Raw genomic sequence first — 23,687 nt, 5'->3', positions numbered from 1 at the left:
AAAAAAAAAAAAAAAAAAAAAAAAAAAAATTACTCCTAGTCTACCATCCATATCACATGTTGGCACATTCTTTCCTACTTATTTTTTCTGTGCATACATATGTAGTTTGCTTAAACAAACATAACCTCCTTTTCAATGGGCAGTTCAGTAGAGGCAATTAATCGCTGTTTACCGAACCCCTTCCTAATGTTGCATATTTCAGTTGCCTCTAAAATTTTGCTGTTATAAATAAGACAGCAGTGAACTTCTTTGTGCCTCAGTCTTTTTCTATAGTTTGAATTTTTCCAAAGTGCCTCTGTTATATAACTCAATTTAATCTTAAGGTGCCTAAGGCATCTTACACATGCACAAGGTCTCATTTAGTTACCCCTGGGTGGTAACTTATGAACGTTATCGCCTGCCAAAATCACATAGCTGGGTGGGCAGCCGAGCTGGCCTCTGCAGCTCCCCTCACCCGTACCCCCACCCGCCTGTCTTCGCAGGTCTGGGGCTGTCCACCCGGACCCCGGCTGTGAGCACTTCTGAGTCGAGCGTGGGCACAGGCACGGGCACGGGTACCAGCACCCCGTCCACACCCACCACCACCAGCCAGAGCCGCCTCATCGCCTCGTCCCCCACCCTCATCTCAGGGATCACCAGCCCCCCTCTCCTGGACTCCATCAAGACAATCCAGGGCCACGGCCTGCTTGGCCCCCCCAAGTCCGAACGCGGCCGCAAAAAGATCAAGGCGGAGAACCCGGGGGGTCCGCCTGTCCTTGTAGTCCCCTACCCCATCCTGGCCTCGGGCGAGACTGCCAAGGAGGGCAAGACGTACAGGTGGGGGTCTTGGCGGGATGGGGTCCGAGTGGGCTTGGGGCTGGGACTTGAGCCAGAGCTGCTCCAGGAGCCCAGTAGTGGGGCTCAATCGGACCCTTTGGGCCGAGGGGGCAGGGCTAGGTTCCAGAGGGGCGGGGCCTTCTGGAGAGCCCCACCCACATCCCGAGTCCCGATTTGGGGAGGGCTGCTGGGTAGGGGACTACAGCTTTGGACCCTTAGGTGTGGCCTGTGCCTGGCAGCCGCCCCCACAGCCTGGGGTTGTGAGAGTCGGTTTCCTCCTCCCTTTAAGCAGTGTTCTCAACCCTGGCCACCTTAGAATCACCTGAAGAGGGCGTGCACAGTGGCTCATGCCTGTAATACCAGCACTTTGGGAGGCCAAGGTGGGTGGATCACCTACAGTCAGGAGTTTGAGACCAGCCTGGCCTGCATGGTGAAACCTCATCTCTACAAAAAATACAAAAGTTAGCCGGGCCTGGTGGTGCGCCCCTGTAATCCCAGCTACTCAGGAGGCTGAGGCAAGAGAATAAGTTGAACTTGGGAGGCAGAGGCTGTAGTGAGCTGAGATCGGGCCACTGCACTCCAACCTGGGCGACAGAGTGAGACTCTGTCTCAAACAACAACCACCACCGCCAGAATTTTAAAGAATCACCTGAAGAGCTTTCAGAAAATGCAGATGCCAGGGCTGCATCTCCAGGAATTCTGAGTTAATTTTTTGAGGGTGGAGGGTGTGGAGAGTGTGGAGGGTGGGGCAGGCGGTATTTCTTAGACGCTCCCCAGATGATTCTAATGAGCAGCCTGGTTGAGAACTACTTCACGTGGTAGAGCCTCCTCCCCAGAACCGTGGGATGTAGCCCTGGGCAAAGCCTCACCAGGATCAGGCCTGTCTTCCCTCTGAGGTATAACCCTATGCCCCGGGCTCTGTAATGTTCCCCCAGGCAAGAGCTTCCTCCTCCAGATTTAAGGGTGCCCAGGCTGGGAGACTGTCTCGTCTTTCCCAGGTGGGCCTGTGCTTCTTGGGCTCCTCACAGGAAAAAACTGTCCCAGGAGTAAGGTCTCTCTGATGTAGAAGACCTCCCCTGAGATGGACAGGCTTGGGGGGGGGCGGTCTTCCCGCGTGTGAACCTGCCTCTTGCTCCACAGGTGTAAGGTATGCCCGCTGACCTTTTTCACCAAGTCAGAGATGCAGATCCACTCCAAGTCGCACACAGAGGCCAAGCCCCACAAGTGCCCGCACTGCTCCAAGTCCTTTGCCAACGCCTCCTACCTGGCCCAGCACCTGCGCATCCACCTGGGCGTCAAGCCCTACCACTGCTCCTACTGTGATAAGTCCTTCCGGCAGCTCTCCCACCTCCAGCAGCACACCAGGTGAGCGACCTGCCTGCTGCCCTGCTGCAGCCCAACTCAGCACCTGTGGCCTGGCACATAGAGCCAGTGCAAGGAGGGGCAAGGACCTTCTCCAGGTGCCCATTGCCCTCAGGGTCACGGCCTTTGAGGACCTCACTGGCCTTAGCTGTTGTTACTGCACCCCGTCCCCACTGTTTCTCATCTCTGTGTCTTTGCACATGCTATATCCTTTACCAGAGACACCTTCCTCCCGCTTTTCCCTGTTTCTCTGGCCATCCCCTTGTCATCGCTCAGTCTAGCTTCCTCCAGGAAGCCCTCCCTGATTGCTCTAGCTGGGTAAGGGACCCAACCTCTGTGTCCCCACAGGGCTCTGTGCATGTCCATCATAGCAGTGGTAGGCTGGCATGCCCACATCTGTTTATCTGCCCACCTCACTCAGTCTGCTGGGAGTTCTTGAAGGCAAGAGCTCAGTCTCTTCCATTTCCACATCCCCAGTTTGTGGCACAAAATAAGCAATTATTAAATATTTTGGAATAAATATAACTGTTTTTTACAGAGCATATGATTTGTCCATTTAACAAATACTTACAGAAACTTTTACTCTATGACAGACACTATTCTAGATGTTGAGGATACAGCAAGGAACAAAACGGATGAAAATCTCTGCCTTCATGGGGCATACAGTTTAGTTGAGTGTGTGAAAGGGAGATTCAAAGCTATAAATGCTTTAAGAGAAGTCTGTGGCTGGGCGCGGTGGCTCACGCCTGTAATCCCAGCACTTTAGGAGGCTGAGGCGGGCGGATCCCCTGAGGTCAAGAGTTCGTGACCAGCCTGGCCAATGTGGCGAAACCCCGTCTCTACTAAAAATACAAAAATTAGCTGGGTGTGGTGGCGGGCACCTGTAATCCCAGCTACTTAGGAGGCTTAGGCGGGAGACTTGCTTGAACCCAGGAGGTGGAGGCTGCAGTGAGCCAAGATTGCGCCATTGCACTCCAGCCTGGATGACAAGAGTGAAACTCTGTCTCAAGAAAAAAAAAAAAGAAAGAAAAGTTTGTGCAGGAGGGCATAGCCATCAGAAAGAATGGCTCACAAAATAAAAATACCATTGGTATTTTTAAAAACGAGCCAAAGATTACCAAGATTGCAGTTCATCTACTCAGAGGGGAAGCAGCACCATTTTCTCACATGTGAGAGATCATCTGTGTGAGCATTGGCACGTGTTTGCCAATATCAGCATTGTAAAAGTCAGGGATAAAACTGTTTTTTGTTGTGGAGTTTGTGGAGTTTGTAATTTACAGAAAGAACTCAAGGTTTTTTCTGTTTTGAGGACCAATACTATACAGAAGGGCTCTTTTTTTTTTGGGTGGGGGACAGAGTCTCACTCTATTGCCCAGGCTGGAGTGCAGTGTCGTGATCTCGGATCACTGCAAGCTCTGCCTCCTCAGCTTCCCAGGTAACTGGGATTACAGGGGTGTGCCACCATGAGAAGGGCTCTATCTTTTATTTGCTTTTTTTGTTTTTGTCATTTATTCGTTTATCTCCATTGTCTTTGAATCCTTTATCCCTGGGTGCAAGATGTTTTACCTTGTCTATTTCTCTGACTTTGGGACATGATGTGTGAGTATGATAGTAAGAATCAAGTGGCAGGCTGGGCTCAGTGGCTCATGCCTGTAATTCTAGCACTTTGGGAGGTTGAGGTGGGTTGATCGCTTGAGCTCAGGAGTTCGAGACCAGCAACATGGCAAAACCCCATCTCTACAGAAAAATACAAAATTAGCTGGGAGTAATGGTGCATGCCTGTAGTCCTGGCTACTTGGGAGGCTGAGGTGGGAGGATCAATTGCTTGAATCCAGGAGGTCGAGGCTTCAGTGAGCCCAAGTTGCACCACTACACTCCAGCCTGGGTGACAGAGTGAGACCCTGTCTCAAAAGAAAAAAAAAAAAATAAAAGAATAAAATGGTACAGTGGCAGCAGGGCCAGATGTCAGTCTGTTTTCTCGTTGCCGTGATTCCCAAGGCACACATCTGACCACATAAGTTTGTTTCAGAAATTTTCTGATTTTGTTGTTACTTTGATTTTTAAAAAATTTGCCCAGGTTTATGTACAGAGATGTATGTAACAAGGTGTTGACTGATCAAGTCCTCCCGGTTGTATGGTTCTTAAAATTAGAGCATGTGATAGAAAAGCTTGGGAGTTAACTCTGTTAGGAGACTTTGTAAGGCCCCCAGGCCAGAACTGCGTGTGTGTGTGTGTGTGTGTGTGTGTGTGTGTGTCGGTGTGAAAAAATTTTATATTATTAGAGATCAGGAACCTAGAACCATCCAATTCACCTCTGCCAGATTGTGCCTATACAACATGTAATGTGGGGGATACCCTCTTTTTGGAGCATCTTCGTTTGTCAGTGTTTCTGGACATGCAGAGATTGATGTCTTTTCATAACCTTAAAGGCTGAAATTCCACAAGCCGTAGAGCAGGTCCAGTCCGGTTTCCTGGAGGCCCGGGGAGCCCTCATTCCCATTTTGAAGTGCAGACCTTGTTTCTTACTCTCAGACTTGTCATGCCTAATTAAATGAAATTCGTCTTTAAATGTGACATTTCTGGCACAGCCATGGTTACAAATTTGATTTACCCAATTATATCCTGTTAGGAAGGAGGACGGATTCTTACAGATCCTGTTTACAGAACTAATGATCGTAAAAGAAAAGGGTCTCAGCAAAGATACTTTGAAGAGTTTTTAGCAATTATTCCAAGTAGTTTTGTAGATAAGGCCAATTACATTTGTTGTTTTCAATAGAATGATTATTTCAACATTTCCTTGATGATTTATTATTTCATATCTATGTTAGGTTTTTATAGTCCCCCTCCCACCCTCACCCCCAGAATTCTGAAGAGTTAGTTGGAAGAAGGCACCATTTTAGGAATATTTTATTCTAGTTTATTGAATACAGCCTCCTAAATTGAGGATTAGAGACAGATTAAAGAAAAAAAAAGACTTTTGGAAAATTAGAACATTAGTAGAACATTAAGGGTAAAAGCAGTTTCATCCAGTCCTGGGGAATAATTCCTGTTCCTCTGATCGTGGGTTAGTTAGCCCGCTTTCACAGTTATCTACTTCTGGACCAAGGACTCTTGGAGTCCACCTTGGCCTCTGGCAGTGTCTGGTCAAGAAGAGGATGTCAGCGTGGCAGTCTGTATGCATTTGTCTATTCTAGCTTGAAGCAGAGGCCTTTAAGCAAGTGTGAGGGTAAAAATCAGACCTGTTGATTAGACCAAATGATTCCGGTTAGTTAATTATAATAATCAACAATATCACAATGGAGGACAATAAAGTCCTCTATGAAGGTATAATGCATGATCAATTTTTCATATTAAAAACATGTTTGGTTGGCACGGTGGCTCACGCCTGTAATCCCAACACTTTGGGAGGCCGAGACAGGTGGATCACTTGAGGTCAGGAGTTCGAGACCAGCCTGGCCAACATGGTCAAACCCCATCTCTACTAAAAGTACAAAAATTAGCCGAGTGTGGTGGTGCACGCCTGTAGTCCCATCTAATTGGTAGGCTGACGCAGAAGAATCACTTGAACCCGGGAGGCAGAGGTTGCAGTGAGCCAAGATTGTGCCACTGCACTCCAGCGTGGGTGACAGAGCAAGACCCCATCTCACCAACAAAAAAAACATGTCATCGGCAGCAAGCACATTGGCCCATCTTCAGGGTCTTTTAATCCCATAAAGCATTATCACTAATTGTTCAGCGCATTTTAAATCTAGAGACAAAATCTTTTTAAAGAAATGTCTTTGTTGATGCCTATTATGCCACCCTCTGTGCATTAGATTAGGTTTTTTTGGTCCATCTTAAAAAGTGCACAAGAACATATATTATACATATTATATGTTTATGTATGTATAAAATTAACCCAGGGAGGTTGAGTTTCTCTTTTTGTCAACTTTCTTATGCTACAGACTTCATAGGGCAGCTATCACTCTAGTGTTTGGCTAATTAAAAATACGGAGAATATATAAGCCAGGTGCCATGGCTTACGCCTGTTATCCTAGCACTTTGGGAGGCCAAGGTGGGTGGATCACTTGAGGTCAGGAGTTTGAGACCAGCCTGGTCAACATGGTGAAACCCTGTCTCTACTAAAAATACAAAAATTAGCCAGGTGTGGTGGCGGCTGCCTATAATTCCAGCTACTTAGGAGGCCAAGGCAGGAGAATCACTTGAACTTGGGAGGCAGAGGTTGCAGTGAGCTGAGATCGCACCACTGCACTCCAGCCTGGGTGACAGAGCAAGACTCTGTCTCAAAAAACAAACAAACAAAAAAAACAACAAAAAAAGAAGAATATAAAACCCAATCATTGTAAGCATCCCTCCTTTTGTAAAGCAAGGAAGCAAGTCTTTGGTGTTGCCCAGCAGCCATCTGGAAACACCAAGAGCATTTGCATTTGCATTTGCACCTTAGCAGTTTTATCTTTCTGAATTGGGGACCTGGATCTGAGAAAGGCGACAGCACAAAGTTGAGGGAACAGGCAAGCGAATAAACACAGGAGCAAGTGATAATAATGATGAAGAATTCTGTTTTGTTTTGTTTTTCTTCAAGAAGTAGACTTTGTTTAAAAATATTATTTAAGAACATGACCAAAAAAAAGCAACAAAAAATTAACAGGCCTTTGAAGGAGAGGAGAGTATTTTGCCAGAATGTTCTTTGACTCAGGGATTATTCTCCATTCCTGAGGGCACAATTTCCCCCCCCCAACCTCTTTTGGACTGATTTGAGTTCATAATGGCAGGAAACCAAACAAACAACAAAAGAGGATTCTATCAGCATTGGAAGATAGTTTCTAAGTCACTAGATGCTGGCACATATAATTAAACTAATGTGTCGTAACTCAGTGGCAAAGAGGCGAGTGTCCCACATGCCCAGAACTCCCAGGATTCTCTAGACAAACAAACAAACAAAGCCAAAGCTGAAGAAGCAACCAGATTCCAGATTCCTTGTCCTCTATTTGACAGAGGCCCTTTCCTACTTGTTTGTGCCTTGGCAGAGAACCAGGCATCAGATCATATAATCAAATCCATCTTCCCAGTGTTACAGCCACTATTGAAGGGCGTAAAAGAAGGTCATGTCCAAAACAGAGCCAGCCCTAGTCAAGCAATAGAGGTAGAGTTAGCAAGAGGGCAAAGCAAGATCCGCCCTAGGAGCTGAGAAGGATGTGCTTGGGAGCACGGTCGGAGTGAGGCAGTTGAGTGGCACTGGAGCATCTTAATGGGCCTGCAGCGTGAAAGGAAGGCACAAGCAAAGTGAGAGACTTGCGAAGTATTGCACAAGTCCAGGTTTCAGAAGGATCAGCCCTCTACATAATAAACACCACATGGATTTATAGAGAAAATAGAACATTTTCTGTTCTTGTTAGTCTGATCGTGGTAGAAAACCAGCATTGTCTCGTGCAGTTAGTGTATGTGTACGGGTTGTCTGTACTGGCGGATATCACAGTGCGGGAGTCAGGGATGACATTGTTTTGGGCTTGAGACCAGGAGCCTGAGGCTGGCCTGGGCAACACGTTGAGACCCCCATCTCTACAAAAAATTAAAAAGTTAGCCGAGTGTGGTAGCATGTGTTGGTTGTAGTTCCAGCTACTCAGGAGGCTGAGGTGGGAGGATTGCTTGAACCCAGGAGGTAGAGGCTGCAGTGAGCTGAGATCAGCCAGGGAGACAGAGATCCTGTCTAAACAAGCAAACAAACAAACCATTGTTTTGGGAGGAAGTTAGTCAGTTATAGGAAATGGCTGAAAGTTCTATCTATTTGTGAACTAGAGCTAGACAGAGTGACTCTGGATTTGTCTGTTTGTTTATTCAGGGTGCAAAGTGGTTTTGTTTTTGTTTTTCTTTTCCTGGCAGGGCGATGTTATGTACATGCCTAATGATCATTGCAGCAGAGGAAAGTGTCATTTTAGTTTTTTCAAGTCTGATAATAATGCTAATAACAACGACAACTATTCCTTGTTAAAGAACTTCTGTGTGCCAGGTCCTGCTTAAGGTGTTTTAATATACAGGGTGTCCATAAAATCCCTGTGCGGTGTGAATTTGTTATTTCTTCATAAGAGATAATGAATGTGAAAAATGCCACAGAGGGGGAATCCTCTCAAGGAATATGTAACTTTCATATATCTATGGCCATTGTTTTAGTTAAAAAACACGGCATGCCCGAAGCCATCTCATGGCTGAGAAATAAAAGTGATAATTCATGAATCCTTAATAATTTTATTGAAACACTGAATATATTTCCTCTTTGTTTTCATAAGTTGCTTAACTTAAATAGAAATTAATGTATTAAAAACTAACACTGCAAAAATATTTATGAATACCCTTTAAATTCTTAAATTTCTTTATTATTATCCCCATTTTAGAGAGGGGGAAACTGAGGCTCAGGGAGGCAGAGTCACCTGCCCAAGGTCACCCAGCTAAGAGGGGGCAGAAGCAAGATTGGAGTGCAGTGCACCGAGGAGCAGCCCAGTTCAGAAAGAAGGAAGGCGCTGGGGCATCAGGCAGAAGCAGCACATGGGGGTGGCAGTGCCAAGCAAGAGAGCAGAGCAAGTCTTTGGAGCCCCTGGCTGGGACTAGGACAGTGGAGGGTGGAGGGGGGTAGTCCAGGGCCACTAGCTTCAGCTCAGCTTCCTTGTGCTGCCTAAAGAGGAGTGACCACCAACCAGGCACTGTGGCTCATGCCTGTAATCCCAGCACTTTGGGAGGCTGAGGTGAGCGGATTATTGAGGTCAGGAGTTCGAGACTAGCCTGGCTGACACGGTCTTGAACCATAGTGGTCTACTAAAAATACAAAAAAATTAGCTGAGCACGGTGGAACGGGCCAGCTACTTGGGAGGCTGAGGCAGGATAATTGCTTGAACTGGGGAGGCGGAGCTTGCAGTGAGTGGAGATTGTGCCACCGCACTCTAGCCTTGGCGACAGAGCGAGACTCCATCTCAAAAAAAAAGAAGAGTGACCACCTAGAGTCAGGGTGGACTTCCCATCACCACAGGTATGGGAGCTGGGGCTGGGTGCTCCCCTAGTGGGAAGATGCCTTACAAAGAGAGGATTCTGATGTTAGCATTGAGGGCTTAGGCTTGACTTGAAGTTCAGGGACTGAAGACAAGAGGTTTGTCTTGTCTTCAGTCAAGACAAACTCTTCAGTCAAGAGCCAAAAGAACAGGCAGCATGGTCCTTCCTTATCCAACAGTTGCTCCCTGAAGCTTTTTCTGAGCCAGACCCATGCTGGGTGCCATGCACAGGGACACAGGAGCGGGCAGAGGCAGGCCCCTGCCACTGTGACCTGGGAGGATGGCAGATGTGGAAACTTCCTTGAGAGAGGGAAGTAGGAGGTGGAGGTTGGGGGGGATCATCTGGGTTGAGTACGGAGGGGTCCGCAGCCCTCCCCAGTTGGAGGAAGAATGGCATGAGCAAAGGCTCGAAGCCTGCTGGGAGGCTGCATCTGCATGTGTGTTGGGGGAGGTTGGTAAGATGGTCCTCCGGGGAGCACAGTGGCAGAGGAGGAGGCCTTAGGAACTAAGGCCAGAATGTGAAGGGCCTTGCAAGCTGGGGAAGGGGATATGGACTCTGTCCTGGAAAAAGAGGGAGACCGTGGGGGCTGCCAGACTGGGCTGTGAACAGGTCAGAGCCCTGCAGCTTCAGCCGTGCCGAGGCCTGGCGGGGAGAGGCTGAGGCTGGGAGTCCAGGGGGAGGCTGGGCAGTTGTTGCACTTGCATGGGAGGAGGCCAGAGAGGCAGCTTGCTGGTTAAGAGGGCTTGCCTGGTTCCTGAGGAAGAACCCGAATCCGCTGGAGGACTGTTGGTCAGTCAGTCAGCAAACCCTCAGGAAATACAGTCCGGGCATGGAAGTCGCTGATGATGTGGAACCTCTTTGTCTTGTCAGTGATTGACTTCAGAGAGAAAGAACTTGCCTTCATTGAGTCTGTGTCTATTTATGGAATCCCCTCTGTGCTGAGCCCATGTCAGGCGCTGGGGTGATGGTAGGGAATGAGCCCAAGGGAGTTCCTCTGAAGGAACGCAGTGACCACACATGGAGAAAGTAAGTACCCACGCAGAGACTTCTGGGAAGCCTTCGTTGCCTGTGAGGTGGGCCGCAGGGAGCCTGACCTGGTCTAGGGGGTCAGGGAAGGCTGCCCTGATGAAGGGACTTTTATGCTGAGAACAGGAGTTGGGTTTTAGCCAGGTGTTAGCTGAGGGACAGGTGTTCCTAGTAGAGGGAACAGCTTGGATAAAGGATTGGAGGTGGGAAAGGGCTCAGTGCTGGAGGAGCTAGTGCAAGGCCACTGTGGCTGGGTTTCAGGGCAAGGGGAGAAGGGGTTGTGGGGTTTAAGATAAAGGCAGCGTGAGTCCTGGGGACCCTTAGGGGTTAGGTGACGGGGAGCCTAACTAAACGAATTTCCCAGCTCTAGAGGGAATGAGGATGGGGTGAAGTGAAGAGGATGCTGGCCTCAAGCAGAGTTGGTCCAGATGACCCTTAAGGTCCTTCCATTGTAGAGACGGGGTGCAGCGGCCTGGGGTGGGATCCTGAAATGTGACACCCAGAAATGTGCAGGTAGAACAGGGGTGCTCGGAACTGCGTCAGCTCAGCTTCTCTTGGCACAGCTATTGTGGAAGGCCAGACCCTGGGCCTTGATCCTGAGACTAGGGCCCGTCTCTGCCCTCAGGATTCCCCAGCTGGCAGGGGAGAGAAGTGTGGGCAGCCTCGAGGGTCCAGTGGGGTTGGCTCTGTGGTGAGGAATGTGCTCTGGAAGCCTGTGGGGTGAGCAGTACACTCAGGAGATTCTGCAGAGCCCCACTCGCCAACGTATCTAGAAGGATGAGCTAACACTTACCGGGCCAAAGAGCCAGGGAGGTCCCAGTGCTGAGGATGCAGACATAGCAGAGGTGTGTGGAGACTTATCAGATACGGCTGGCAGGGAAGAGTCATTCTCGGACCAGGACATAGGGTGTGTACGAGCAGGGAGGGGACGCTGGACCACCTGGTGAAGGCTTGAATGACATAAGGAATTTGGACTTTGTCAATGTTTATAATAGCAGCCAATGGGCTTATTGGTAGCAGGGAATGTTTCTTACTCAACCCTGTGTCCCTGAGTCTAGCACTGGGCCTGGCCAGAGGGGCTTTAGTTTTTTTGATGAATTTGTTGATGGGCTGATGGCAAACCCAGTCAGTGAGAGGGGCTGGGGCCCTGGAAGGAAGGAGCGGACACCCTTTTGGTAAAATCTGGATATTCCCCTCCACTTTTGTTCCTCAACAAATTAGGCAAACAAGGTTCAGGCCCAGCTGGCATTTCATTGCCCACCCGCTTGGTACAGCGGATTTGCCCAAATAGATGCTTGAAGACACGCCCAGGGAGATGGTGCAAAGGCATGAGTGTAGAAAGCCGGGAAGCCCACTATTAGTGCATGCCAGGCTGCTGAGCTCCATTGTGGACATCATCGCCCAGTCCACAACCCCATCCTCACCTGGGCTGTTGGGCAGGTATAGGCTCATCAGCTCTCAAGTCACTGCCCCAATGTCACCTTCCCCATGAGTCCCTTACCCCCATTTTAAACTGTACCCCTTCTTCCCGGCATTCATGGTCCCCCCATCTTGTTGTTTTTCCCACAGAACTTACTACCTTCTCCATGTGATTTACTTGTTTATTTCACACTTGTTGCTTATTTCCTCCAGGCAGTAGCTTTTGTCTGTTTTGTTCATGATACATTCCAAATACCTAGCACAGTGCCTGGGGCATGGGTACCCAATGTAATGAATGTGAATGAATGAGTAATGATAACTGGCAAACGTTGAGTGCTTACTTTGTAGCAACACTAGGCTAAGCCCTTTACATGCATTATCTGATGTTATCTTCACAAAGCCCGATGAGGTAGGGACTGTATTTTTATACCCATTTTGCAGATGAGGAAACTGATGCTCAGTGGTTTGTCCAAGGTCACCCAGCTGGTAAACAGCCAGGATGAGATCCAGGAGTGGCAGGGACAGAAGGAACTCCCAGGAAGGACACAGAGGGGCTGAGCTTCAGGGCCGTGCTGTCCCACATTCTCCCATTTGCTGGGGTGACCATGTAGCTGTCACGGACATGTGCCTGACATAGGGTAGGGACAGGAAATAAGTGTCTGGGGCCAATTAGAGGGAGATGTCTCCTTCTTCTTAGGGAAGGAGGCTGGGTGGGCAGGGAAGGTCCCGACAAAGCCGTGCATCTGTGTTCTTTGCAATGTGTGGTCTGTAGTGTGGGGTTTTTGAAGGAGAGGGGCAGTCAAATCAGGCCCCCTCCAACGCCTGCACTGGGTTGTTACCAGGGCTCTAGTGGTGGGCTGGGAACAGCAGGGACCTGTGGGAAGCGGGAGGCTCTGGTCAGACTGGCAGTGGAGGGCAGAGAAGGAAGGAGGAGCCATGGCCGTTGAAGTCTCCAGCTCTTGCCTGGGCCCACTCTTGGTCCTTGGGGAGCATGGGCAGTGTAGGGACTGAGAGGCTTAGGGGCTAGAGTAAGGACTTGGGGACTGGAGCGGTCTTGGGGTGTGTGTCAGGGACTTCGACCTTACTGGGCTGCCCATTGCAGAATCCACACAGGCGACAGACCCTACAAGTGCCCACATCCTGGCTGTGAGAAGGCTTTCACTCAGCTCTCCAACCTCCAGGTGAGTGCCTGCCTGCCTTCTGCCCACCAGGTGGCCTGGTGCCCCCGCCACCCCCACAAGGGAGCGTGGGAAGGGGGTGGGGCAGGGGAGCCCTGGTCCTCTCCTGACCCCCTGCTGTGCCCCCACAGTCTCACCAGCGCCAGCACAACAAGGACAAGCCCTACAAGTGTCCCAACTGCTACCGGGCCTACTCGGACTCCGCCTCCCTGCAGATCCACCTCTCGGCCCATGCCATCAAGCACGCCAAGGCCTACTGCTGCAGCATGTGTGGGCGGGCCTACACCTCGGTGAGTCCAGTCAGCCTGTGCCCTGCCCCAGGGGAGCCACTTCCTCTTCCAGGCCTCAGCTGCTTCCCCCTCTTTAGATCTGTGCTGACTCTTCCCATTTTCCAGACAAAGAAATTGAGACCTAGAGAAGGGAAGTGACTCTCTGAGATCACAGGGAAGAGTAGAACCAGGGCTTTTGCTTCCCACTTCTGGTTTCAGCTACCCCAGGCCAAGCCCCTAGCCTCCTGCTCACCTTTAGCCTGAGTCTCCAAGGCCCTGGAATACTCAGGCAGTGGCAGGAGGCTTTTCACCTGTTCTGCACAGCTACAGAGAGAGAAGGGCCTTCCTGTCACCCAGGAAGCTGCAACTGCCACCACGGCCACAAGGTGGCGCAGTGACGTCCACAGCCACCCTCATCTCAGGAAAGGCCTGAGCCGCCCAGAAAGCTCAGAGCATTCAGCCCCCGTCCCTGGGTGGGAATTTCCCCAAACGAGGGCCTTTCGGCACCCAGAACTACCATTCACCCCCAGGCGAGTCGCTTGAGTGTGGGCTTCTGGTCGATTTAATATTCTAGTTAACAGCCCCCATATCCCCAACGTAGAGGTCACTGAGCCTCAGTTTCCTCATCTGTCAAATGGATGAACTCACAGGGCTGTTGGCTGGCAGAGTGGTGCCACATCAACCTGAGCTAGTACCATTATTTATTCACTCAGTCTTTGCTAAACACTTCTGCCGGGTGCTTGGGCATTGGGATGATGAGCCAGACAGATCTATTTTTTGCCCCCAGGGAAGTTAAGAACTACTGTTGGAGACAAGTATTAAACAAGTGCACACATAATTGTTTGATGGGAAATTGTGTAACTGCTGTAAAGCAGAGCCTCTCGGCCCTAGTCCAGATGGACATTTGGGCCGGGCCTTTCCGCTGTAGGCGCTGGCCTGCGTGTGGCAGGGCCCTGAGCAGCATTCCAGGCCTCCACCCGCTAGACGCCAGTAGCAACCCCTCCCCAAGTGGTGACAGCCACAGAATGTCTCCAGGGAGGACACAGAGGGGCTGAGCGGCAGGGCCATGCTGTCCTGCATTCTGAAGTCCTGCATCCTGGGGGACAGCATGGCCCTGAAACTCTGCCCCTCTGTGTCCTCTCTGAGAACTCCTTCTGTCCCTGCCACTCCTGGGTTCGCATCCTGGCTCTTTGTCCCTGGGGGTGGAAATTACCTCAATTGAGAACCACCGTGATAAAAGTGTGTTTTGAAGGACAGCAAGGAGGACACAGTGGAGTTGGGAAGGGGGCTGAGTCCAGATTGACCACCTGGGGGAGCACCACTTAGATGAAGCCTTGAAGGATAATTGGATGAGGAGGAGAAAGAGGGGAAAGAAGCTTCCATGCCCTCAGAGGGGAACACTGAGTGCAAACCCCCTGAGGTGGAACAAACTTGGCATGTTACAAGAACTCGAAGGAAATTAGGTCAGTTGGGGCCTTGGGGCTCTGTTAGGAAAGTTTGGATGTTTTTTGAGGTGAAATGGGAAGCCACAGGGAGGGGACTGTCAGGGAGATTTGTTTGTTTGTTGGTATATTTTAGAGATGGGGTCTTGCCATGTTGCCCAGTCTGGAATCAAAATCCTGAGCTCAAGGGATCCTCCTGTTTCAACCTCCAGAATTAACTGGGGCTACAGGTTGTGCCACTGTGCCTGGCAGGGAAGGTATTTTTGCAAGGTCACTCTGGCTGGAGGGAGTTCATGGATTGTAGGTGGGGTCGTTGGCAGTACTTGTCAGGTGCCAGTTAGGGCTGCCACTTGCTAAGTGCTGAGTCTGTAACATTTATTCTTCCCTGAAGTTCAAAGGGCAGAGGAGGATCAAGAGGCAAAGAGGACAGAATCTGCAGGGAAAAGGGCTCCAAAGGGGTGAGCGGGAGCCCCTGCTTGGCTAGCTGATCTCCAGTCAGTCCCTGCCTATCTCCAATGCTCAAGTTTTCCATAACCTCCTGTACCATCAACCAATCCTGCCTCATCCATACTCCTATTTTTTGAAGTACAATCCAGACATCATACTATTTCTAAACATTTCACTTTGTCTCTAATGATAAAGACTCCTTTTTTGAGCATATCCACAATACCTTTGGAACACCAAAAAGTAATTAACCAAAGTCCTTATCAAATACTCGAAAATACCCATTCAGCACTGACATTTTCATTTGTCTCATGAATGCCATGATTGGGTATATTTACATTATTATTATTTTTTTAAATCGAGATAGAGTCTCGCTCTATCCCCAGGCTGGAGTACAGTGGCACAGTCTTGGCTCACTGCAACATCTGCCTCTCAGGTTCAAGTGATTCTCCTGCCTCAGTCTCCCGAGTAGCTAGGAATATAGGCGCATGCTACCACGCCCGGCTACGCTTTTGCATTTTTAGTAGAGACAGGATTTCACCATGTTGGCCAGGCTGGTCTCGAACTCCTGACCTCAGATGATCCACCCGCCTTGGTCTCCCAAAGTGCTGGGATCATAGGCATAAGCCACCGTGCCCGGCCTACATTATTCTTTTTAGATCAAGATCCAAATAAGATTCCTACATCATAGTGGGCCAGTATATCTTTTAATCTCTAAGTCCCCTTACCCCCACTTTTTTTCTTTGTTATTTATTCAACTGAAGAATAGTTTCCTAGCTAGGAATTTGCGGGTTGCTTCCCTCTGGTATTGGATAGCATGTTGCCACCACATTTGAGGGCTTCCTCTGCTGGGTTCTGAGCACACTGAGGTCTGAAGTCAAGGAGTGGTAGGTTGGAGTACCGCCTCTGCTTCTGGCAAAGGCAGTTGGAAGGATGTGGCTTAGTGTGAGAGCTTCTGCGCCTGCAGTGAGCCCTGGGTCACAGCCTCACCTGCCCAGTCCTGGTGCCTTAGGTCAGATCCAGCAGAGCCAGTGGAGCACCTGATAGTACCCACCTGTAGTCCCAGCTACTTGGAGGGCTGAGGTGGGAGAACTGCTTGAGCCCAGGAGGTTGAGGCTGCAGTGAGCTGTGATTGTGTACATGGTTCCCTGTTCTGAATCTCACCCCTGCCCACAGGAGACCTACCTGATGAGCATTCCAGCCCGGGCGACACAGTGAGACCTTAAAAAAAGAAATCAGGAAGGAAAGGAAATGTAGAGACTAGGGCAGGAGTAGACCTTCAACCCTTACTCCATGCTAAGGGCTTGATCTCTGTCACCATAGCAACCTGTTGAGGTTGTTCCTCCCCCATGCCTGCTTACAGAGGAGGAAACAGGCTCAGAGAGACAAGATGACTTGTCCAGGTTCTCACCACTAAGAAACAGCAGAGCTAGGCTCATGCCCAGTCCTGCTGCCTGACTGTCCCTGGGATCACCAGCCAGATGCAGGCACTGTGCTCCACCGGGCAGACAGGGCTGAGGTTCAGCCAGTATACCCAGCTACAGCCCGGTGGCAAGGGGCTGGAGACCTGGCCCTGGGGAGCCACAGGTGGGCATTGCTGAGGGGTGAGCTCTCCAGCCAGCACTCACCCTTGGCAGCAGTGCAGTGTCTCTAGAACCAATGGCCAATGCCCAACTGACCCTGCGAAGCCGTGGCTGTCCTCCACCCTCTGGACCGCCTACTAAGAGCCCTCCAGTGGCTGCTGGTGGGAACTGCAGCCTCTTCTCCCTCCCTTGCTGGTGGTTCCCTGTTCTGAATCTCACCCCTGCCCACAGGAGACCTACCTGATGAAGCACATGTCCAAACACACGGTGGTGGAGCACCTGGTGAGCCATCACTCACCCCAGAGGACGGAGTCCCCCGGCATCCCGGTGCGAATCTCTCTCATCTGAGCCCACTGGAGGCGCCGCCCCACCCGGCCCACTGGCAGACACAGACCCAGGCAGCACCAGGCCCCAACTCCCTCCAGGGGCCCTCCAGGAACCACCAAGCTCTCTCACCACCTTCCCAACCTTCCAGAAAGCTTGGTCCGCAGAAGCCCTGCCTGGTCCAGTCCAGGGGCGGCCAGGCCAACTGCAAGATTCTGGACTGTTTTGGTGGCATCCAAAGACGATCTCAGAGCACTTTGAACCTCTCTGTTGAGTTTTCTTTTTGTTCCCTACCCTTCACTTGCTTCACTTTTTTTTTTTTTTTTTTAAGTTTGTTTTGGAAATAACAGAAAAGATATTTATTGGCCAGGAAGTTGGTGCTGCTAAGACCGAGAAATTTAAAGAATCGGACAGATGGACGCAGAGAACCAGAGGGCAGTGTGGGACCTTCTCTTGCCATGGCCTCAGGTCTCGAGGGGAGGCTCAGGCCTGGGTTTCTGGACTGCAAAGGGGACCCCCAGGTGGGAGGGGCAGGAAGCAGCCGGAGTGAGCCCTTCGCCCCTGAGTGCCTGGCTCGCACCTCGAGCTGTGCCCCAGGCATCACTGAGCAGAGGGGTGCGGTAGCTTCAGGAGGCAGAAATGAGAGGGGCGGGAGATCCACAGGACCAAAGGGTGCAGTGATGGGCTGGGTGGCGGGCCCAGGGAAATGGGGTGGGGATGGGCTGGGTAAGACCTGGCCCTCCCCTGCTGCCCTGAAGACCACCCCAGTCTACCTCGGTGCTGGCCAGGAAACCTTTCGGCTACCTCTCCCACCATGCCAGACTGTGGGCAGGGGGATGGGGAGGGAGTGGGCCTGGGGCTGGGACCTCCCTCCAGAATTTCCTCCAGATGGGGGCAGTGCCCAGGGAGGGGTTATTTGTCTTCCCTGCCATGGAGTGGGAATCCCCAGCCGAGGCCCTAGGCCCCTCAGCAGGGAAGGGATCCTCGGGGAGGCAGGTCCCAGGAGCAGACCCTGCCCCCAGCCCCCACAGACACACCCCAATCTGAAAGCCATGCGTGTCCGTGTATATAGGAACCATGTACAGAGCCCGGAGAAGCCCCCTACATCCCCCCGGGAAAAAAAGAAAACTAGACAGAAACTCATCTATATATTCTGTATCTGGAGTTCCGTTTTGAATATTAACTGTGTTATTTTTATACACTTTTTAAGCCTTAACTCGCCATTGATTTACCAGTTTAACGTTTCCTGGGGTTTCTTTTCCCATGGGGTTCTCTGCCCCCACCCCCAGCCCTTTGTTTGACTTGCGTCGTCTGATACTCAGTATTGTAGCTTTTTGTCCGCATGTTACTCCCTGTAAATACGCTGTTATACATACTGTTAACACCCCTTTGCTTTTTCTATGGGACCTCCAGGCCACCATATTTAGAACTAGTTACCTTATTAAAAAAGAAAAAAACAGTCTGTTGGCTTCTCAGTCTGCATCTTGGAGGCAGGGAGGTGAGGGCAGGTGCCCCTCAGACACTTCAGGAAGGTAGTTTGCATTCTATTTAAAAAAGGGGGTGGGGAGCAAATGAAAATCAAATGTAGGGGGAAAACACTAAAGGGGGCAAGAAACAAAGGAATTACAAACCCTCTGCTCTTTGTATTTCTCTGTTGTGAAGAATAAACTGTACCTGCACCCGGGTGGCAGTGGTGTTTGGCGTGCTCTGTGCGAGGGCAGGGCTGGGGGGCACCTTTCCGTTGCTCCTCTCCCCTCCCCCGCCCCCCAGACTTGGAGAAGGAAGGAAGTGGCCTCCCTGTGGGCTGGCCTCACTCCAGGTGCTGAACTGAGTGCTTTATGTTGATTGCCTCACAACTCCCTAAGAAGTGGGCAGCAAACCAAGAGAGGCTCTTTGCTAAGGATCATGCTGCAGTATAGTAGCAGTGACATAAATTGACCCAGCATTACCTAGTTCTGGAGCCTTTTTGGATATACTAGGTCTACCAATAAGTCTCACTTCCACTAATCCCTGAGGGGCACCCCACCCATCTGTGGGGTCCATCATGAGTGCCTGATTTGTGGAAGTGATTCCAGGGATTGGGGGGGGAGTCCAAGACGTCCTTGTCATACTTTTTTTTTTCCCATGGGAGTCAATGTTTTGACTGCCTATGAAGGAAATTTAGTAATTAATTCCCCAAAAGTTTGTCAAGTCTGGCCCTGTGGAAGCACTTCTGTGAGGGAGACAGAAGTGACTACCATGGAGGTCATCATCGGGAACTAATTTCCCTGAGTCCTCACGGTCCTCATGTGTCAAGACTTGGCTGCAAAATGATAGAAAGTCCAATCCAAACAAGGATGTATTGGTTTATGTAACAGGACAGTGGTCAGGCCACCTTCAGGGCTCAAAGGATGTGTCTCCAGCTCTCCACTCTGTTCTGAGTCAGCTTCAGCCTGAGGCTCCTGTGGGGTCAGCAGCTCTAGTCTTACAGTCCCCAGGGTTCCAGCAATCAAGCCTCTGTCTCTCTGACAAAAGCCTCAGTGTCTTCATCCGTTTTATGCTGCTATAACAGGATATCACAAACTTGGTAATTTATAATGAAAAGAAATTTCATTCTGTTCGTGATAAATTCCAGTCTCATAGTTCTGGAGGTTGGGAAGTCCAAGACCATGGTGCCAGCATCTGGTGAGGGCCTTCATGCCATGTCATCTCATGCCAGAAGGCAGAAGAGCAAGAGAGGGTGAGGCCAGGCTTGGTGGCTCATGCTTGTAATCTCAGCACTTTGGGAAGTCAAAGCAGGAGCATCACTTGAGTCCAGGAGTTTGAGGCCAGCCTGGGCAACATAGAGCTTGTCTCTACAGAAAAACCAAACCCAAACAAACAAAAAAACAAAGCCAGGTGTGGTGCTGCATGCGCCTGTAGTCCCAGCTACTTCAGAGGCTGAGGTGAGAGGATTGCTTGAGCCTGGGAGGTCAGGGTTGTGGGGAGCCGTGATTGCACCATTTGCACTCCAGACTGGGAGACAGAACAAGATCCATCTCAAAAAGAGGTTGAGAGTGAGAAAAATGGAACTCGAAGCCTCATATCCTTTTATAATCAGCATTAATCCATTCATGAGGGTGGAGCCCTCATGACCCAACACCTCCCACTAGGCTCCAACTCCCAGCATTGTTGCACTGGGGGGTTGTTTCCAACACGTGTTTTTTTGGGGGGGGCCACATTCAAACCATAGCGCCCAGCAAGTCTAATTGGGTCTTCCTGGTTCTAACTGGATCATGTTGTGTGCTTGTTTTGCTTGGGTCTAGGGCCCGTGCTCTCAGCCTGGATGGAGTACAGGGTGAAGCCCTCGTATGCTTCACTTTCTAAAGCACAAGAGGTTCCACTAAGAGGAAACCAGAGTGTGTTACTAGCAGAAGAGTTAATGAATGTGTTGTAGCCAAGAACCAGCATATTTTCAGTAATCTCAGGGGCCTCATCTCTTTCTCTGAAATTGGCCTCCCATAGCCTGCCTTGCCATGAAAAGATGGGCTCTGGCAGCCATATTTGTGTCACATGACCCCATTGCAGCCACAGCCGATTGGCCAGGGTGGACACCTGACTCAGTGACTTGATACATAGATGCAGCCAGTGGTGCATAATGGCTGTCCTGATTCATGTGAGAAAATTGTGCACACCCCTTCCAAGCTCTGCATTCAGTGAGTATGGGTAGCTTGAAATCAGCCACGGTGGGATTTACACCATGGATATTGGCAAACACTATAAATCAGGGCTTTCTTTTTCCCCAGTCAACTGCTAGACATACACCAGCACACCACCGGGTGGAGCTGACCTTCCTGTCAGATTCTCTATTCCATGAATTAGGAACAAGTTAGGAGATGGTGGGTACCTTAACTGGAAAACCCTATAGACTGCAGTTTGGGGTGACTCTGTTGAGCTGGATACAAGCAGAAGAACAAAGCCAGCAGAGAAAGAGCAGAAATGGACCAAGGAGACCAAGAGCTAGTGGTAACCTCTGTTCCTGTCAGTCTTCATCCTCTGGCTATGTTTAATTTCCTGTTTGTTCTCACTTCAGTGAATTTAAGTTGCTAGTGGTATGACATTGCGTTACTTACTAAATCTGTGCCTGATTTCCTCATATGTAAAATCAGATAAACAGTAGTAACCAACTTACAGTGTGGATATGAGTATTAAATGAATCAATACCTGTCTAATGTTTAGAACTGGCACATTGTAAGACCCAATATATGTCCATATCGTTATTGCTGTTATTTGCCTTTGCCCTAAGGGATCTATGATTCTTATGATCAATGATCCCTGACTAAGAGAGCTGAAGATGTTTGGGAATTCCTAGGGGTGGCATTTGAGCTTGCATGGCAAGGTGGGGTGGCTGGGACAGGTGGAGATTTTGCATGTAGCAGTGATGCTCAGGGGACCGAGTCTGATTTTCACCTGCTCACGTGGGGAGTGTGTGAGTGCCACTGTCCCTGGGGGAGCCTCAGGATAGGTGCTGAGGATAGTGTTGATGGTAATGGAGACAGCTGCAGAAGGAGCTTTAGCCCTCTTGTTATTCCTGCTTCAGATCCAAGTCCCTCCGTGCCCACCCCCGCAACCCCTCCTTAGGCCTCTGGGCGCACTAGGAGGGGAGCCATTCCCAAGGGTTGCCTGCCCTGCAGCTTCCTGGAACCCCTCCCTCCTCAAGAAGATCTCCAACAGCGCAAGGCTGCCTCCAGCCCACGCCTTGGAAGCTGCTGAGCACTCCATTTATTCCCCCTTTAAAACAGAAATGACTGGCTGGGTGCAATGGCTCATGCCTGGAATCCCAGCACTTTGGGAGGCCAAGGCAAGTGGATCCCTTGAGCCCAGGAGTTTGAGACCAGCCTGGGCAACATGGTGAAACCCTGCCTCTACAAAAAACAAACAAAAAGCCTGGTGTGGCGGTGCATGCCTGTAGTCCCAGCTACTTGGGAGGCTGAGGTGGGAGGATCACCGGAGCCCAGGGATGTTGAAGCTGCAGTGAGCCATGATCACATCCACTGCACTCCAGCCTGGGCAACAGAGTGAGATGCTGTCTCAAAAACAAACAAAAAACAGGAAATGACTGTTCTCTGGCAAATCCTTTGCACTCTCTGAACATGCTGGAGAAGGGGGAGGCAGGGAGAGGAAGGCAAGTTATGTTTTCTAGAGCACCACCACAACCCCTGCAGGGAGGGAGACTGGCATCCACATTTCACGCATGAGAAAACTGAGGCCAGCAAAGGTAAGGAACTTGTCTACCCACACACAGAAGAAGAGCCGGTTCACATCATCTCTTACTGGCTCATGCTCAGGTATTGAATGGCCCAGCAATTGTTAGGGTTTGCAGCAATTGTCAGGGTCTGCAGCAATTGTTAGGGTCTGCATGTGTGGCCCTGAGTGAATGTTGCAGGGTAAGGTGAAGGACACACATCTTCCCCAGCTCACAGTCAGAAAATAGCCTTTTTTTTTTTGAGATGGAGTCTCGCACTGTTGTCCGGGCTGGATGGAGTGCAGTGGCATGATCTTGGCTCACTGCAACTTCCGTCTCCTGGGTTCAAGTGATTTTCATGCCTCAGCCTCCCGAGTAGCTGGGATTACAGGTGCCCACTGCCACGCCTGGCTAATTTTTATATTTTTAGTAGAGACAGGGTTTCATCATGCTGGCCAGGCTGGTCTTGAACTCCTGACCTCGTGATCCACCCGCCTCGGCCTCCCAAAGTACTGCGATTACAGGTGTGAGCCACTGCACCCGGCCAAATTGCCTGTTCTGACACACCTGGCCCATTCTCATCTCTAATCCTGAGTCCAGAAGGCCTTCTGGGTTTTGCTAATCTAGCTTATATAGGAGACATTTTGAACTGCTTTTGAGAGGGCAGGTCTCTCTTACCATCAATGGCTGGACCTGGTAAATAGCAAGAATTGCTGCCCTACCTGGGAGTGGAGGCTATTAAAATGATAATACTACATAAAAGATTCAGGAGAGCCAGGGTGAATTCCCAGTCTCCCAGGGCCCCGGTTTTCCCAAATGTCAGACAAAATCTCAGGGACTTCAGCGGCTACCTTCCCTATCTTCTTGGCTCTGTGACCACCTTCCTGGGAGCGTCTGACGCCTTCACACTCCTATTCAGAGCCTGTGTTTCCCCACTGGGGATCAGAAGTCTAGACAGCTGCCGTGGATGTGGAAGCTTCCCTCCCAGATACTGTGGCCGAATGTCGCCCTGCTATAGCCCCGAGGCCAGAAAATGTCATTTTGGACTTTGACTGTCTAGGAGAAAAGGCCACAATAACAATTTGGGAATGTCAACTACAGAATAAAAGGAAGTTTTTAAATAATTAAAGTTAGTGTTATTTAGAAGTCTTATTGAGGACCATCGACCAAGGCCTATGGCTCAGGAGGAGCTCTTTAGAGAGGTTCTATCAGATGCTTTGAATGTAGTATTTTATTTATTTTATGGAGACAGAGTCTTGCTCTGTTGCTCAGCCTAGAGTGCAGTGGTGCGATCTTGGCTCACTGCAACCTTCGCCTCCCGGGTTCGAGCGATTCTCGTGCCTCAGCCTCCCGAGTAGCTGGGATTACGGGTGTGCGCCACCACACCCTGCTAAGTTTTGTATTTTTAGTAGAGATGGGGTTTCATCATGTTGGCCAGGCTGGTCTCAGACTCCTGACCTCAAGTGATCTGTGTGTCTCAGCCTCCCAAAGTGCTGGGATTACAGGCATAAGCCACTATGCCCAGCCTGAATGTGGTATTTTAGTTTAGATATAGGTGGTAAAGCTTTAGTATGCGTAAAATT

At 50.1% G+C, this 23,687-nt stretch overlaps 2 protein-coding genes across 4 annotated transcripts in view; both read left to right on the top strand.

The window, feature by feature from the left end:
- The window catches only part of ZNF362 (zinc finger protein 362), a 29,180-nt gene extending 10,594 nt beyond the window's left edge, over nucleotides 1-18,586 (top strand). For all 3 annotated transcript variants that reach the window (XM_023232249.2, XM_023232250.3, XM_023232251.1), the window contains exons 4-8: nucleotides 483-816; nucleotides 1,957-2,181; nucleotides 12,764-12,842; nucleotides 12,971-13,129; nucleotides 16,809-18,586. In XM_023232249.2, the coding sequence (XP_023088017.1) occupies nucleotides 483-816; nucleotides 1,957-2,181; nucleotides 12,764-12,842; nucleotides 12,971-13,129; nucleotides 16,809-16,925 (914 nt within the window). In that variant the 3' untranslated portion in view covers nucleotides 16,926-18,586. The remainder of the gene's footprint in view (nucleotides 1-482; nucleotides 817-1,956; nucleotides 2,182-12,763; nucleotides 12,843-12,970; nucleotides 13,130-16,808) is intronic.
- LOC111555844 lies at nucleotides 17,249-18,586 on the top strand. The gene has a single exon (XM_023232253.1). The coding sequence runs from the start codon at nucleotides 17,360-17,362 to the stop codon at nucleotides 18,200-18,202; it is 843 nt and encodes a 280-aa protein (XP_023088021.1). The 5' UTR covers nucleotides 17,249-17,359; the 3' UTR covers nucleotides 18,203-18,586.
- Nucleotides 18,587-23,687: the final 5,101 nt, after the last annotated feature.

Source organism: Piliocolobus tephrosceles, chromosome 1, assembly GCF_002776525.5.
Source record: "Piliocolobus tephrosceles isolate RC106 chromosome 1, ASM277652v3, whole genome shotgun sequence".
NCBI classification, from domain to species: Eukaryota; Metazoa; Chordata; class Mammalia; order Primates; family Cercopithecidae; genus Piliocolobus; species Piliocolobus tephrosceles.
The sequence above is the reverse complement of the archived record's forward strand: the minus strand, read 5'-3'. Positions and strand labels throughout refer to the sequence as shown.

Coding starts and splice junctions, on each gene's coding strand:
- LOC111555844 (XM_023232253.1), top strand. CDS start 17,360: ATGGCCTCAGGTCTCGAGGGGAGGCTCAGGCCTGGGTTTCTGGACTGC.